We start from the raw sequence: 16,226 nt of genomic DNA, 5'->3' as shown, positions 1-16,226 counted from the left end.
ATTATTGATTTATAATTTATTACACATAGTAAAATATTTCAAGTTTTTATTTTTTTGCAGTTTTTATGATTATGGCTTACAGGTAAAGAAAACCCCAAATGTGTCTCAGAAAATTAGAATATCACATTAGACCAATGCAAAGTGAATCTTGTGAATCAAGCTGAAGTTCCTCAAGTAAAAAATGATTTTGTGTAAATGCAGATCTTCTCCAGCAGAGTGCGCCACTGAACGCTTCAAGAATATGTGCGATCATATTTCGACTGTATTTTTGTTCACCACTGAATCAAATCTATAGTGAAAACAACAAAAAAGAGTCATTGGATCCGAAAAAGGAAAACACTATATATATATATATATATATATATAAAATAAAAATTCCCCTCTCACCCTCTGTGGGTGGTCTCTTTCATCCTCTGAGCTCGGGTCCTCTACCAGAGGCCTGGGAGCTTGAGGGTTCTGCGCAGTATCTTGGCTGTGCCTAGAACTGCACATTTCTGGACTGAGATGTCTGATGTTGTTCCTGGGATCTGTTTGAGCCACTGCTCCAGTGGCTCAAACAAACAAATATATATATATATATATATATATATATATATATATATATATATATATATATATATATATATATATATATATATGTATATGTATATATATGTATATGTATATATATGTATATGTATATATATGTATATATATAATAAGGTGGATTAATTATGATAGAAAAAAATAAAAGCAAACCAACATTTATTTAACATGTAAGATGAATAAATAAACATTACATTTGTTCAAATATGACAGACCTGAGGTGAGAACTGCATATCACCTTTATTCTCCTTTTGTTTTCATATTACAATGCCAACACAGCACAATCAATACAAAAAAACTGGGATTAAAAACAGGCATGTAAAATACACCAATCCTTCACTCACAAAAACCGTCATTACAAAAACATTAACCTTTAAAAAAAATATTTCAGATGCTGCAAACAGACACTTCCATCCACACAGTGAAGGCAAATGTTGAGCTCCCGTTCTGCACAATGTGCTAAAAGAACACACATCTGATGCAAAGCACTGACACAGTTATAAACAATCATTTCCTCCTTTATTCATTCAAATAAAGTTTGCTACTCTTGTTTTGTTTCTACCTCCATGTCGCTGTGGTAAAACTTAATGTTTCCACTGTCTCTACCAGCTTTCCTTTGACTTTACAGTAGACAATTTAACAAACAGGCCTGTTTGTGACTTTCTTGTGGTATCCATGGTTATATAAGGAGCTCTAAGATAAGATGGGCAAAACATACCATGAGAAAGATCCATTATATGTGTTAATGAACTTATCATGTTGACACAAGGTGGTTCTTCTTATTTAAAATGAGCAACGACGATGGAGTCACTTCATATAACTGTACTTAAAATCGACTTAAAAGAAGGGAAAGAAAACCTTCTAGTCTCTAAACTGTCTACAGAAAACTCAAAATGTACCACCATTTCCAGTCCCTCCTGTAGTTAAATAAAGTAACACTAAATTCTAAAAAAACACACACAAAAAAAACACACACAAAAACGAACACCACATACCAAGGGCTTGGAGTTTTGGATGAAGGCATCATTAACTAAAATAAATACTTATAGAATAAAAAAAAAAAATCTATTACAATTTATGTCCCCTTTTTCCAAGGCCTTGATATGCATTAACTTAATTTATTGCACCACAAGATAATATTGCATAGGATGTAAGCTGTTACCAGCTCCTCATTGCCCAGCCATCGTACTGCATGTGTAAAAACATTCTCATAAATCTGCAATGCACATATTTTTAAGCTGGAACGCAAATTTGCATCACTTCAATAGTTCAATAGATCCGCATTACTTCAACTGCAAGGGGGGCGGGGAGGGGTTGTTTCGGGGCGTACCAGGATGAATTTTTTTACACAGCTTAATGTGTAAGTGGGGAAAATTGCAGACCCACTTGGGTCTGAGCATTAAAAAAAAAAAGGAAAGGAAGAAAACTTCATATAAACTGTTGTGCTTGTTGCCTCCCAGAAGATGCTTCTTCAGAGAGGAAGAAAATCGATGACTGTCAGAGTCCGTGTCTAGCAGTCCTGATTTTCGCTGCAAGTGGAAGTTCGTCCAGCTTTGGACAGAAAGAGCTTTCCACTGTGACAGACACAGACCTCAAACAGATCCTGAGTATTTCCAGAAACGCCTCCTTTGCTCAGCGGCAGGCTCGGCATGCGCACCGTCTCTGCGTCCAGCACCAGCTGCATGGCGAAGAGAACAAGTTTCCATGGGTCGGCATTAATGTCTTGGTCAATCAGATAAGACGCATGCACAAGTATAAGTAAGATGGAATTAGGATATTTTCATGCCTAAGAAGTTAGATTAAAAAGAAGGTGGCAAAAAGTCAGGAGAAATGCAATTCAAGTATTTTTGATTATTCAGTTTGGGTTATTATCACACTGATTTATTCTAGAAACAACAAATAAAATCACAATAAGGTAAATATTCCACCATAAAACCAGAGTGTCATAGAGGTGTATTGTTTTATTGGGAATTAATTCCTAATGATTAAATAAATACTTCATGTGATTTAGCCAGTTAGTTAGACTGTAGAGATTAACTTGGCCTTCATTCAGCCAGAACCGTTTACTAACAAACTACATGGAAACCAAACCACAACTGAGCCCAGATGCAGGTTTGATTGGCTCTAAACCCTCTGAAGCACAAAGATCAGAGGGAAATAAAATATAAATTTAAAAATACAAAATGCTACTCACTGAAAGATACAAGCTTACAATGCCTATTGTAATCTATTTTAAAAGCATTTTCAATACAGACCAGCACAAAGCAGCACATAGATGTGGAGGGAAAAGTTGTAAAGTCCAGTGCATTTAACTGTCCTGTAAAATATTACAAAGTGATAACTGTGTTCAGCTGATTATAATGGCACACCACCCCTTTCAGATTTCTATTTCTTTCCTTCTGCTTCATAATTTTGCCCTGTTTGTGTTGGTCTTTCACTTAAAATCCTGAATAATTATGCTAAGGGTTTTTTTTAATTTATTTTCACACTGCAAAATATGGAAAAGTTCAAAGTGGCCCTGGACACTTCTTCAAAGCACTGTAAGTTACAGCATGAAGTGGAAGTGGTGAAACCAGCTCTCTGTGGGCAGAGTAGCTAAGGAGTTTCAGACATAAATGCTCAGTGACCTGAAAGAGCCGCGCTCCTGTCAAACTGTGCCGGAGCTCCCAGGTGCAGCCAAGTGAGATCGTGGACGTATAAAAGCTGCGTGTTCCCTGCCAAAAGCATGCTGTGTATACATTCCCCAGGTGACCTAAAGAAAGACGATGAAGAGAAGTCAGCAGGAAGTGTAAAGCTGGTTCCTTACCAGCCCTGAAGTCGACTGCAGGATGACGTCCATGTTGGAAGCAGCTTCTATGTTTCCAGCCAGAGCTTTGAGATGAACTCCCTTTGGTGCGTCCATTGTCACAGAGCGGGTCGGGCACTCCAGCCTACAGAGAGACAGCGGGGCTTTACAAAGAGACCACTGTGATCTCATCAACAGCACTGATTCTGACAATGAAGAGAGCGGGTAAAGGAGATATTCCTGTGCGCTGAATATCTCCCAATAATCGACAAGAAAAGGCCACGATTTTAGGAAGGTGATGGGATGTTACTGCTGCGGTCCTCACTTCAGGTCTTTCAAAAGCTCTGACTTCAGCAGCGGCACCTCCACAGAATGCTGGAACAGAGCTCCTTCAGGACCTGAGGAAACAAACACAAACACCATTCATCATAGGAAGAGGAGGCTCTGGCAGACACATGCAGAACATTCCTAAGAGTTTGTTTCATTGGTTTTCACTAGTATTTGGTGTAAAAACGAGCCAACAGTCGTCATCTTCGGGGGATGATGCCAGCTGATTTTAATCTGCTGCGTTTCTGTGAGCTTGACTTTAAAAAGGAGAAGCAGTCTGTCGGCTCACTTTGACTCGGTAAATTGGGCGAAGCAACACGGAGAGACAGATAACACCGAGGGCTCAAGCTGACCCCGGGCGAAACGAAGCCATCAGCCGCCTCTCTGTTTAATCAGTCATCACAGTTTGTGGTCAGCGGCACACACCAACATCAACACCGAACGCCGAAACATTCGGAGTGCAGGATGGAAATGTATGAAGATAGTTACCCTGCAGCTCTTTGCTATGTGAAAAGACTCTCTGTGTGGTTTTATGATACAGATTATTGACTCCAAGCCTTAACTGTGCACACGATGGATTGTATTCTCTGTGGCATTAATGTATTTACGCGTGCTAATTCAGTTGCCTGGGAGATCATTAAAAGGCATTTAACTTTATGGCTTAAAAGTCTAAAAAAGAAAAAGAAAAAAAAAAGGGAAAAAAAAGGTCTCCCTGAGCAAAACAGTGTAATCTGAATATCAGGGAATTTAAATATAAATCTTTTGAATTTTTCATACAAATTTGAGAAGGCAAATAGGAATTGGGAACACATGTCAGCAATGACAATTGGAGTCCTTATAAAGCCTTGTTTTGTGCTGTTCCAATTGTTTTAAACTTTTAGTTTGTTTTGTTTTTTAACTGAAGATATTGGCAATTAATGACAGTTCTTCTTACTATACGGTTTACAAATTATTCAGTTGAATCTGCTCAATAGGACATTTTAGAAATTGTGGTAATGCTGTTTTTATAAAGAACAAATGCCTCATAAATTTAGATTTTTTTTTCCTAAAGTAATTACTATTGTTACGGCTTCAGTGGGTCTCTGCCCTTTTTTCCTTTTAGGGTTCTGCAGACAGGTCTCTGCAGGTGATGCATGTTGCCCTGATTGGTGCTCTGCAGCTTTAAAACTGCCAGGCATGCAGCAGTGAGGAGGCTTATCCCTCCTCTCTCCTCAGACCCCCATTTGGTTTGGTTTGTATCTTTTGGTTGAGATTTGTTAGGTTTGTTTAAGCATTTGCTTATTTCTGGTCAATTATAGGTTCTGCTTTAACCTATTTTGGTTTTTCATTTCAGGTATTCTTTTTTCAGGGTTATTTCTTTAATATAATTTAATAAATTCTATTTTCATTAAGTTACTAAATCCTTGTGTGGTCTCCTTTTAATGTTACCCCATCAAACGAGCCTGGTGGACGTAACACTAAATAAATACCTAATTTAGAGGCTACAGTTTTCTAATTTGATAATCTCCATAGGTACCTTCACTGAAGGTGGCAGTAGATGTGGAAAGTTTGCAAAGTGTTTAGCAAACCTTGAACAAAATTCAGATGGTGACTGGTGCCTGAATATGAAATTGTTTTAAGTATCACAAAGGGGAAATTGTTTTCTATTAGCTTTGCATCATTATTTACTGAAGAGCTGCAAGCAAAGAAAGAAAACTCCAAACCAAAATCAAGTTTTCCAGACACGGTTGCTCCAGTAAGACACTGTTCTCTAATGCAGATCAGAAGTTACCGGAGCAGATTAAGTAGATTAAAACTGAGGGAAAATTCACTTTAAACTTAAACTCCAACATGTGTCACAATGATGATCATTTTAATGAAACTCTGCTATTTACACCCAAAGACCGTGGAAACAATCACATTGTGTTTGTCCTTAGTTTGTTGGTTGCTGCTCAGCGTTTTGCCTTCGAACCCAACCTGTCGTTGACGTCACATTTGAGGTGTGTGTTATCGTTTTCCAAATGGTCCCAGCCAACAGGTGTGTGCTACATTCACACGTATAGATGTCCGCCCACATACCTGTGACTCGGAGTTTGTCCGGACCAATCACAGTCTGCTCGCCGTCTGCACTGAACAGCATGTTGCCGTTGGGGGAGTTTAAGAGCATGCTGTGAGTGTGTCCCTGAGCCTCTTTGGGACCTGCAACAGTAACAGAAAACACCTAAAAGGGGTTTGGCCGTGGTACATGAACAAAACGGACCTCATCCTTTCACTCCGAGTCGTTTTAATTTTGCGTAGAAAATTTTCTAGCTTATTAGAATTGCTGAGGTGATCAGCAAAGTGGATCAATTCAACCCCAAGAGAGAAACAAGTTAGGTTTTTACTGAAGAGTGCCTCATCACAGGTCAGCCTCTTTGCCCTTGACTGCAGCTGTGTTCCCAGCCCTGTGAGAGCAGAATCTACTGCAGGTGGATCCCTCAGCGGCACATTTAACTCAGCCGCCTCCGTCTACATTTGCGAACGACACACAATCTTCTCTAACAAGCATTTTAGTTTTATGCTCCCGGGGCTGGGAGCACGCAGGCAATGCGGTTTACGACTTAACGATCAAGGACACATAATGGCATCGCGGAACACAGTAATTAGTTGGGTCATTTGCTGGCCTTTTAATCATGACAAAGCATCCTAACGTGGCCGTCGGAGGACTATAAAAGATGTACAAATATGACCCTCCACGGGCCCCGAGCCCTCCGTGGAAGACAGAATGATCCGGAAGCAATGCCAGAGACAGGAACGCTGCCTGTAATGGCTTTTAAATGGAAATCTAAGAGATTATAAATTGACAGATGGCCTCTTGTCACTGCTAATGTAGGATGAGGAATCCCTGCAGGACAAGTACATGAGTGACTTTACCGTCGCCCCCATACGTCATGCGAATGCGAGGTGTGAGCGCGGGACTGTCTCCGTGTGGACATGCGTCCTCTTACCCACAGATGTCCTCCCCGTAACGTTCCCGTTCTCGTTGCGGGCATTAAGGGAAACATTTTCTGATGAATGCACAACTAGGGGAGTGTCCTGAAGGCAGAGGGGAAAAAAGACGCTTTATAGCCTCCAGAACAAACAAAATAAAGTAGAATAAACACATTCATGAGCAGGAAGCACATACATGATGAAAAACTTTCACTTTGCCTCCAACAGGGCAACTATTGAAATACTAAAGTCTAATATGGGACGTGTCACTAAAGCTGTTCCTGCTGTTTTCAGCCTCTAAACAACAAAAACACACATTTAATGAGTTAATCTATTTAGGCAGTTAGAAAAAAAAAATGTCTGGAGTGTTTTTATGTTATGGGAGTTTGTTGCCTCTAGGCTACGTTGTACCATAATGATGCGCAAGAGAAATAGAAAACTTATCAGTTTGAACACTATTTATTTCATTAGCATGTTCAGCAGCTTTACCAGCAAAACAAAATGAGGAACTCAGTTTATTAGGGCACCTCGTCACTGTGGCTCAACCGACTGAAATGAACATATGAAGGGGAAATTTTATTTAAAATTCAGTTTTAATCTCGATTGCGCAACCGATGCATTTGAGTACAGTAAAGTTAAAGTCACAGCTAAAATATGTAGTTTATATTCGACTAGTAAAGCATATTTTTAGGTTGTATTTACTCTTACTCTCCATACATTCACTTCTATTTGTAGAATGAATCAGCCTCAAAGAGAAGGTAGGAATTACACCACCCACTTATATCACTTGTACACTGTACCAGAGATATCTGATATCTGCTCTTCACACTCACTACCTTCATAGCCATCTTGCTTCCAGCTCTCATCCTCATTAGCTTTCGGTTCGCTGGGAAAGCTTTAACTTTAACTAGAAGTTTGGTTTTTTTTTTTTTTTGCTCTTTTCTTCCTTGAAGCTGTATTGAATGAGGATGAATTCATTCAATAAATAGGGGAGCGTGTTTGGAAATCGGCTGACATCATTTAGAATGAACTTCACTGCAACTATCAATATATTTCTTATTGGTAAATTGTAGATGTCAAAGCAAGACATGAGTGAATAGTAAGCATTTGGACATTAGATATACACCAGAAAACACACAATTGGGAAAACAGTTGTTTTGGTGTTTTTCTACAATTATCGTTTCTTTTTGTACAGTCGACTCCTCAACACTGACTGATTTTCAGGCTCCTCACAAAAAGAGTTCATTAACATGTCAAACATTGAATAAATCGGGTAACATTAGACAAACTGTGAAACGTTGGTGGTGCTGACGTACTGCTCCCTGACCATTTTGCAGCAATGTTTGCACAAGGCGACAGAAGCAGCCTGTAATTTGTATCGGCAGACAGAAAACATGAGCCTTTTATGAACAGAAAGCCACCCGGCATTAAATCACTTCTGTTTCTGTGCTGCGACGAAGACGCTTTTATAAAAATGATCCAAGTAACAAACTTTTCATGCAAAAGACGAAGGACGGCGACGTGAGTCACTGAGTCTCATTAGATAACCGTATAATGCATTAGAGAAATGTGCCCATCCATAAATGAGGGATGTATTGTCTCTTTAATGAGAGTTGTGAGAGGAAAAAAAAACCCCAAAACAAACGCTGCAAAAAAAAAAAATTTGTTGCTATGAGCAAGAAAAGCCATAACATGCAAACAACTGCAGCAAAGTGTTCCCATCTGCTGCTAGGAGGCAGGCCATAAACTACTCCCCACCACAAATATCCCTGAGGTTAATGGGGAGCTGAGCGCTTCGCCATGTGCACTGCGTGGAACTGCCAAATCCAGTTTGTTCTGACACGTTCCCCACACAAAAAAAAAAAAAAAAACAGTGAGAAATATGCAGCGCCCTAGCTAAGGCTAGGCAATATCTGCACGAGTGTCTGCAGATTCAGATGATAGCAGCACATTTCCAACTCTCACTCCAGTTTAAGGTTTAGCAAACAGGATGAAATAATGGGCAGGCTGTCGGGCTGCGAGGCTGAGCAAACAACAGTTTGACGATTAATTGTAAAGCAGAAGGTAGGAGGGGTGAGGAGGGGGAGAGGAGAGAGACCAGACAACGAGGAGGAATGTGGGAGATAGAGTGAGTGTTTATGATGATCTTACTTCTCTGGAGTGAATCTCTTGAGCATAGACCGGGAAAAGAAACTCAGACTCGCCTTCGTCCAGCTTTACTCCATCAGGGTGTACTTGTAGGAGTCCCATCCCTTCCTAAAATAAACGACTTAATTTCAAGAAATAAAATAACACAAAACAGGCTTCAGCTGAGATTCAATATTCACATTCGCCGCTTTGATTGCTGTGATATTTCTTCTAAGACTTCGGGTCTGGGCTCATGGGCAGGCTCTTAAATAAATAGCATGTCTATAAATATATGAGTATGTGTGTGAGGCTGCTTGGTGCATCTCTGTTTCTTCATAAATCTGCAGTTGCCATCTGGACTTGAGACAGAAAGCTGAAAAGACTCCCTGAAATAGCAGTCGCACTGTCCTCTTTTAAACAGCCACGTACACGCTAATGGTGAAAACGCCTTTGCTGCAATGTGCGCCCTGATGTTAGTGGACTAGGTGAAGAAAAATAACAGAGAATTTAAAGCGTATTGAAGAGGAGCGGTGAAATAGAACGGAAAATGTGAGCAGGGCGCACCGCGTTGAACCACATCACCCGGAGGATCCATATGGTGAGGGCAAAGTTGACCACCAGGATGACGATGAGCAGCAACACAAACAGGTAGAGGCAACGTTTCCTCCAGCCGTAGATGCCGATCTTGTAGACGTGGTCGGGCACGGGCTGGGGCGCGCCGACGCCCTGGGTGGTGCTGACGTACTGCTCCCGAACCATCTGTCGGATGAGGGCAACACATGTTGACAGGTACACAGGCGAGAGAAACAGATGCTTTAAGTCAGACTGGACATGGCATGCCGTGACATCAGTCAGGGATGAGAGAGTTGAAGACGCTTTGGTGGAGAGAAGCCCGACCAAACCTCAGCAAAACACGAAACTCTCTTAAAAAATATAATCGATGAATACGGTGGCTTGCAAAAACATTCCTACTGCTTCAGCCTTTTGCCATGTTACACACACAAACTTTAACTGATCTCTCTCTAAGGAAAACTATAAATTGTTTACAGTTTTTTTTAAGAATATTGGCATGAAGTTTTAAGCAAACATTAACTTATAAGTAAACAGAAGACAGCTGAGTATGATTGAATAAATCCAGCTGTAAAGTGAAGACCTCTGTTGTTTGAGAATATCTTAACATTCTCAAACCAACAGCAACATGGAGACTTACGAACGCACCAAACGGTCAGAAAGAAAGTTGTTTAGAGGAGGGTTAGGTTATAAAATAATAGAATAGCTTTCAGAGAGTTCAGTCCAGGGAAAAGAGTGTAGCACCAGAAACATACAAAGACATGGCTGCCCAATTAAACTGAAAAACTTGGGCAAGAAGAACAAAAACCAGGGAAATAGCCATGGTAACAAAGTCAGGAAGACAAATAATCATATACTCTCTGAATGTGGTCTTTATAATGCATGTCAAGAAGACACTTATAAAGAATGTCTTTATAAGTGTCCATCGCTAAAAGAAGACAGCAGAAATGTGGTAGAAGGTCCTCTGGTTTGATGAGACCAAAATGTAGCGGTTTGACCTGCTAGCAAAGAGCTATCCGCTGCTCAAAGCTAGCATGCTACATCAGCCTGAACATCACCAGACAGCCAGGACCATGCTGTGGAGATGCTTTGTGTCAGTAGGGACAGGGGAGCTGGACAGACTTAGTGGGAAGATGGATGAAACTTATTTTTCTTGCCCGGTTAAAAGATTGTGTTTATAATTCCTTTGGACTCTTAGAAATGTCCTCGATGAACCACGTTATTAATTCATGAGCAGACATTCCTTTGTAAAGAATTGTGTACTGTGAATGCATTCTTTGGTTTTTCTGCTCAGAAAGTTACAAGGTGCATGTCTGACCTTAGATAACAATGTTGCTTTCAGTCAGGAGAAAACTTTACCTCGTCAAACTGTTTTATTTCTTTATAGCTATCCAACGCGACGTGGCTAATGCTGTACAAACATCTGCTCTCGTGGGTCTATTAGGGCCTGATTGCGTAACGACTGCAGGGAGAGCCTGTGGCTGAGTTTGGACGCAGAGAGCCTGTGGACTCACAGAGAGAGAAACACAGAAGTTTGGCCAATGGATTTCAAGCCTCATTATTGTATTTACAATTCACTTTTCTTCTGCTTTCTTTTTGTTTTTCCGTTTTCACTCCTTTCGAGTTCCAGCAGGCCTTATTTGTTTTGCCTTCACAAAACTGTGGTAGAGATGAAACAAAGCATGTCCATCAAAATGGCTTTTTGTACTGCTCAGGATGTGCTCAGAGCATGGGAACCGCACCAGGCCAGGTGTCTGACCCACCTGGCCGGTTTGATGCCACATCTGGCCCATGTAGCGGAAACACACAAACCTCTGCAGAGACGAGACACCGCAGTCTTATTTCGGACCAAAGTGAGGCGTCTTCTATCGGTTTTACTTTGGTGGCGTGCTGACTGACCCGAGGAGGTTCACTTCAAGTGCGCTCTTTTCTTTTCTCTGTCCAAACTTAAAGCTATGTCGGATGTTTAGGACAAAATTTTGTGCAGAATCTTGCATTGAAACTTCAGGAAGAGTAGAGAAAATTGGATTTTAAATGATGCACTAATAGTCCAAAAGTTAATTCTCAGCTTCCACTGGAATTTCTCTTTTTAGTTTGAAGTTATTTCGTGTTTTTGTTTCTTTCTTTGCATAATTAATCATAGGTAGATTGTGTGATTATGTATAGGTGACGAGCAATTATTTATACAAAAAATACTCAATTTCAAGACAAAGTGTCAATATTGTAATTTTCATATAATATAAAATATAAATCTCAAATTAAGAAAACAAAACACCCTTAATATCGATTGTTAACACATAAGAAGGTTTAACACAAAAGCATATTAAACAGTCTTTCTCTTTCGCGCCAGTGTTAAAGCGAGAAGCAGCTACAGCTTTTTGCAGCACTGTTCATCTCGCAATCATTGCGATTAATAGCATTGATAAACAATCCCTGCAGAATGCCGCATCATCCTCTTTGTTATGACAGTTAATGCATCAGATATTTGGTTGAAATTGCTGATACGGAAGAGTGTTTGAAATAAATGTACTGCCCTCTTTATCGCTAAAGCTGGAGCTTACACACACACAAAACAAAAACAAGCAGCATTAGGGAGATCGATGAACGTTGGAATCCGTTGGGAAACGTGCGTCATCTTTCCTGCGGTCGTGGTCTCGGGTTACTGAATACAGTAATTTTGGTGAATTTTCATCTTTGACACCGAGTTTCCATTACTGCAGGATTTAAGCACACAATGTTTATATGCAATATACTTTCCAGCCTTTCAGCCTGGCTTTATAAATGCACCCCGCCTAATGACACGTTCACATAATGCTTCACTCACACACTGTGCAGTCTGTGATTCATGAGCCCGGCGCTCGGGCACTGTGGCTTTAGAAGAGCGGTGCCAACACAGAACTTTACACAATTTCCCAGCACCTTTTGAAAAAGGGGGGAAAGGAAAACGCAACTTAATACAGAACAGAAGCACTTTCTGCTTACAGTATCAGCTTGATAAGTGTCGACGCAGCGAGAACTTCCAAAAGGATTTTACTTAATCGAACAACGCAAAGTGGAGCAAGGCTACTTAGTGGAATGATAATTACACATGGTTTGAAAAAGGGCTAAGCATCACGACCAAACAACACCAGGAAAGTTGAGCAGAGAGTTGTGGAGAAGTTTAAATCAGTTTTTAAACAATATCCAATTCAATTGAAACAAATACTTTATGAAACCCAAAGGAAAAATTAAATGTTGCAACTCAAATTATTCAAGATTCTTCAGAGAGTTGCTGTAGATGGGAATGGCTGAGGGCCTGCAGCAGTCTGTATTACAGCAAATTTGAAGAAGCCTCTGACTGAAAACACTGATTCTCAAGCTTTGAACGTCCCAATGTGCTGCTCAGTCCTTTATCCAGAAAGGGAAAGAATATGGCACAACACTAAACCTACACAAGACATGAGGTGAGAATAAAAGAAGCAGCCAAGAGACTCTGGAAGAAGGTGCTCGGCCTATTGGAACCAAAATCTAACTTTTTGGTGTACATGCAAAACAAAACAAAACAAAACGCCTCTCGCACAAAATGTCTCGCTAGAGATAGGCACCAGCACCCCCCCCCACCCCCACATGACCCCCCTAGGGACAAAGGTGCAAGAAAACGGATGGATGGATGAAACCATGTATCATCCTCAGTGGAAAAAAAAACAAGGTTGTGGCTGTAAACTGAGAAAAAGCTTGTGAGGATGAATGTGGCACAGGAAGCTGTTGTGTCTTGAATCACAGCGAGGTTTAAGTTGCGGCCCAGGACTCGTTTTCTGTGTTCGAGTCACGTGAGGTCAGATCAGGCTCGGACTGCTGACCCCTCTGAGGGAGACCCCGGTCGGCGCATTTGGACCACCTGACAAGGCGACAACAAGGAACCTTGGGGGAAGATTTCACTGAGACAAGGCAAGTGTGTGTCCAAGAAGCTGACGGCCTGACAGGGCTGCAGGGAAAGAGGAGCTCTGTCAGTTTCTATTGATAGATCTGTAATAATAACCAAAAAAAATAGCTGCAGAGAACACTGCTGTCATTGAGGAGAAAAGCTGGGGGGAAACACTGTCAGCTTTGGGTTATTACAAGTCAACAAAAACCCACCCAGAACAGGTAGGAAATAAACACAAAGCCGCTTTAGATCTTCAGCCTTTCTTAGGGAAGCCGAACAAACACGTCTTGTCTTAGCGGCGTCTTCTCAACGCGGCTTCACTGATTTACGCACAGCACAGATGTTGGATCCTACGTTCACAGCTAGGTTTGCTCTCCATCACGTTAAAACCAACACTCCTCAAACCGAAAAGTAATTCTTCCCCGACAGGAACAGATGCTCAGCCGAGCACATCGTCTTTCTGCGGGCCCCAGGGGCCGTCGATGATACGGCCGGAAGCCGAATTAACATGCAGCGGCAAACTGTACCGACAGGCTAAAATAAGTTTCTGCAAATAATGAAGGTAAACATCTTTTTCCAGCTGCACAGCGAGGGCTGACAGATAAAAGCAGAGGAGCTGGCTCCCGGCTCTCAGAGGGCCGGCTTGTTTCTCTCTGCCTGCAGTAAACACTTGGAGAGTGTGTGTTAAAGGCATAAAAGGCTGAAAGTGTTTCTATGACCAAATCTGCATCTCCACAGGACCTGTCACATGCCCTGCAAGCTTAGCAGTGATGAATAGCCCCTCTTTCATGAACAAATAAATTAATGTTGCCTCCAAATAGGAGGAAAAAAATAACTGCGATATCTTCACGGGGGGGAGAGAGAGAGACGAGACGAGCAGCGCTCTCGATAAGGAATAAGTTATGTGGAAATGCTTGTTTTTTTTTTTTTCCTGGCTTGTATCTCACCTCGTTTATATTTTTTAATCATATCTGTGTGAATGATTCAGGTTTAGAGGGTGAATATGCAGGGAAAACAGCCCAGTTTGCCCGTCATCTGCTGATTTGGAGAGCACGGATCGATTCACGTTTAAATGTTTGCCATTTCCAAGGATCTCCACTGAGGCCTGAAAGAGAAGCACGCTTTCCCAATTAAACCCATTCCAATATCCCAGAGCTAGATCTATTAACACCAGCAGCTTTTGGTGAGCTCACACCTTGATCAGATCAGGAACTTTAAGCGAATGAGCTCTTGGTTTGTTCATTATGATGGTTAATGAATTTAGCTGGAATCCAGTGTAATTACTCTAAATGAACACATTAAGAGGCCTCTGTGCATTCAGCTGCTGGAAAATAAAGGAGGAGGAGGATGAGGCATCTTAAAGGTTGGATCCGTCTGATGCGCCCTTCAGCTCCACTTTCAGTCCTGCAACCAGGCTTTAAACCGCAGGCTGATCCCTCCATAGCAACCCAAATAAACACTCCCTGAAGAGCCTCGCTGCCAGACTGCCAGGAATGCTTAGTGTGCGCAGAGTTTAGCACAAAAATCTGACCGTTTCTAAGTTAATCTGCTAGTTTTAAAACTCAAATATGAAACATGCAGTGCAAACAGATGACAGTTTCTGATGGGGGAAAAAAAAAGTCTATGCCCTTTTTTATGTAAAATGTCCATCTGTACTCGTAAACCTCGTTTGTAACTTGATGTTAAACGATTGAGATGCAATGCTCTAATGCATTGTCTGGATAAATGTGTCTCCCTGATGATGTCTGGCCTCCGGATGAGACCGAGGATCTGATCACTTCAAATCCACAGGTCCGGGCTGTGATCCAGGTTTCCACATGAGCTAAAATTTGAACAAATCATGCGCTAGAGGTTTTGGCTGGTTAGCAACTATTAAAATGTGTAGAGGAAGGAAAATACTTAAAGGATCTCTGAGCCCCGGGCTGAAGTTCACTCTGTGTGTATAGAGGATAGTCGGTGTCAAGTCTCAATGCTCTCCTGTGATGCCTTCATTTCTAAAAATAGGACGCAAGTGTTGTGAACTACATTTAAAAAAAAAAAAAAAAAAAAAAAAAAAAAAGAAGGCAAAACTCAGAGGCAATACCTGATATTGACCAAGCAGTGTAAAACTATAGTCTACAAGACAATACAAGGACTTACAGTGAGTTATTTTTGTGTTTCACTTCTGTTGGCCATGTATGGTGAAACTGCTCACAGTTGGCTCACTAAAAACATACTTTCCAAATCCCAGGAAACCTCTGAGCGGAACAGAAAGTTATCACAGCGCAACACATAAAACGCTAAGGTGGACGAAACCTTTAAAACCGCGCTTATTAGGTTAAAGGTCAGCACTGTGAAACCCTTTGAAGTTCATTTCAAGAGGAGATACACACACGACAAATGAAGGGGAATGAAAACAGTCCGAGCTACTCACGGTTGCGTGTCGAGGCACAGCAGTCCTCCTTCCAAAGCAAGCAGATCCTGAGCTGCTCCCAGCAGCTTGAGAGGCAGCAGCGCTGGAGCTCCTCACTCGTCTGTCAGCCACTCAACAGCTGCGTGCCATAAATCCAGAGCTGGGAGACGCATCAGGGCTGATCGCCGCGAGACGGCGCTCCCACTCCGACTCTTGTCCTCCAGACATTTAAACATCACCGTCAGTGGGGCTCTGAGTGAGAGAGGGAGAGACAAAAACGGAAAGAGGAGGAGAGGGCAGAGTTTCCATCACACACACATACACACACACAGAGACAGTCAGCCACAGTGAACAAAGGCAGCTGTTTTTCTTGCTCTGTGTCACTTTCACTGCCCAGCCCACAGTCTGATCAAGTACCTTCTAATCCGAGACTTCAGTCGTGGCTCTCGACATGAAGCCGAGCTTCCTGATGGCTCAGCCAGTGGGAAGTGCGGCTTACTGAACTCATACGGGAAATTTGGTTACTGGAATCATAATTGTTACAGAGCTACTGAACTTGTATGTGAAGATCCATCAGTAGCTTCAAA

At 41.5% G+C, this 16,226-nt stretch overlaps 1 protein-coding gene across 1 annotated transcript; it reads right to left on the bottom strand.

Moving 5' to 3' along the window:
* Positions 1 to 727: 727 nt before the first annotated feature.
* sgcg (sarcoglycan, gamma) lies at positions 728 to 16,045 on the bottom strand. Its single transcript, XM_088011831.1, has 8 exons — positions 15,661 to 16,045; positions 9,338 to 9,532; positions 8,798 to 8,902; positions 6,664 to 6,751; positions 5,756 to 5,875; positions 3,696 to 3,768; positions 3,392 to 3,515; positions 728 to 2,263 (listed from the first exon to the last, which is right to left on the bottom strand). Exons 2-8 carry the CDS (start codon positions 9,530 to 9,532, stop codon positions 2,096 to 2,098), a joined length of 873 nt encoding a protein of 290 aa, XP_087867957.1. The 5' UTR covers positions 15,661 to 16,045; the 3' UTR covers positions 728 to 2,095.
* Positions 16,046 to 16,226: the final 181 nt, after the last annotated feature.

This window comes from Poecilia mexicana, unplaced genomic scaffold (assembly GCF_051168715.1).
Source record: "Poecilia mexicana isolate PSO_F unplaced genomic scaffold, ASM5116871v1 scaffold_13, whole genome shotgun sequence".
Classification (NCBI taxonomy): domain Eukaryota; kingdom Metazoa; phylum Chordata; class Actinopteri; order Cyprinodontiformes; family Poeciliidae; genus Poecilia; species Poecilia mexicana.
Note: the sequence above shows the minus strand (reverse complement) of the source record. Positions and strands in the feature narration are given on the sequence as shown.

Coding starts and splice junctions, on each gene's coding strand:
- sgcg (XM_088011831.1), bottom strand. CDS start 9,532: ATGGTTCGGGAGCAGTACGTCAGCACCACCCAGGGCGTCGGCGCGCCC. Junction 6,752..8,797: donor AAGAGATTCACTCCAGAGAA/GTAAGATCATCA, acceptor CTCTGCCTTCAG/GACACTCCCCTAGTTGTGCA. Junction 3,516..3,695: donor GAGCTTTTGAAAGACCTGAA/GTGAGGACCGCA, acceptor GTCTCTCTGTAG/GCTGGAGTGCCCGACCCGCT.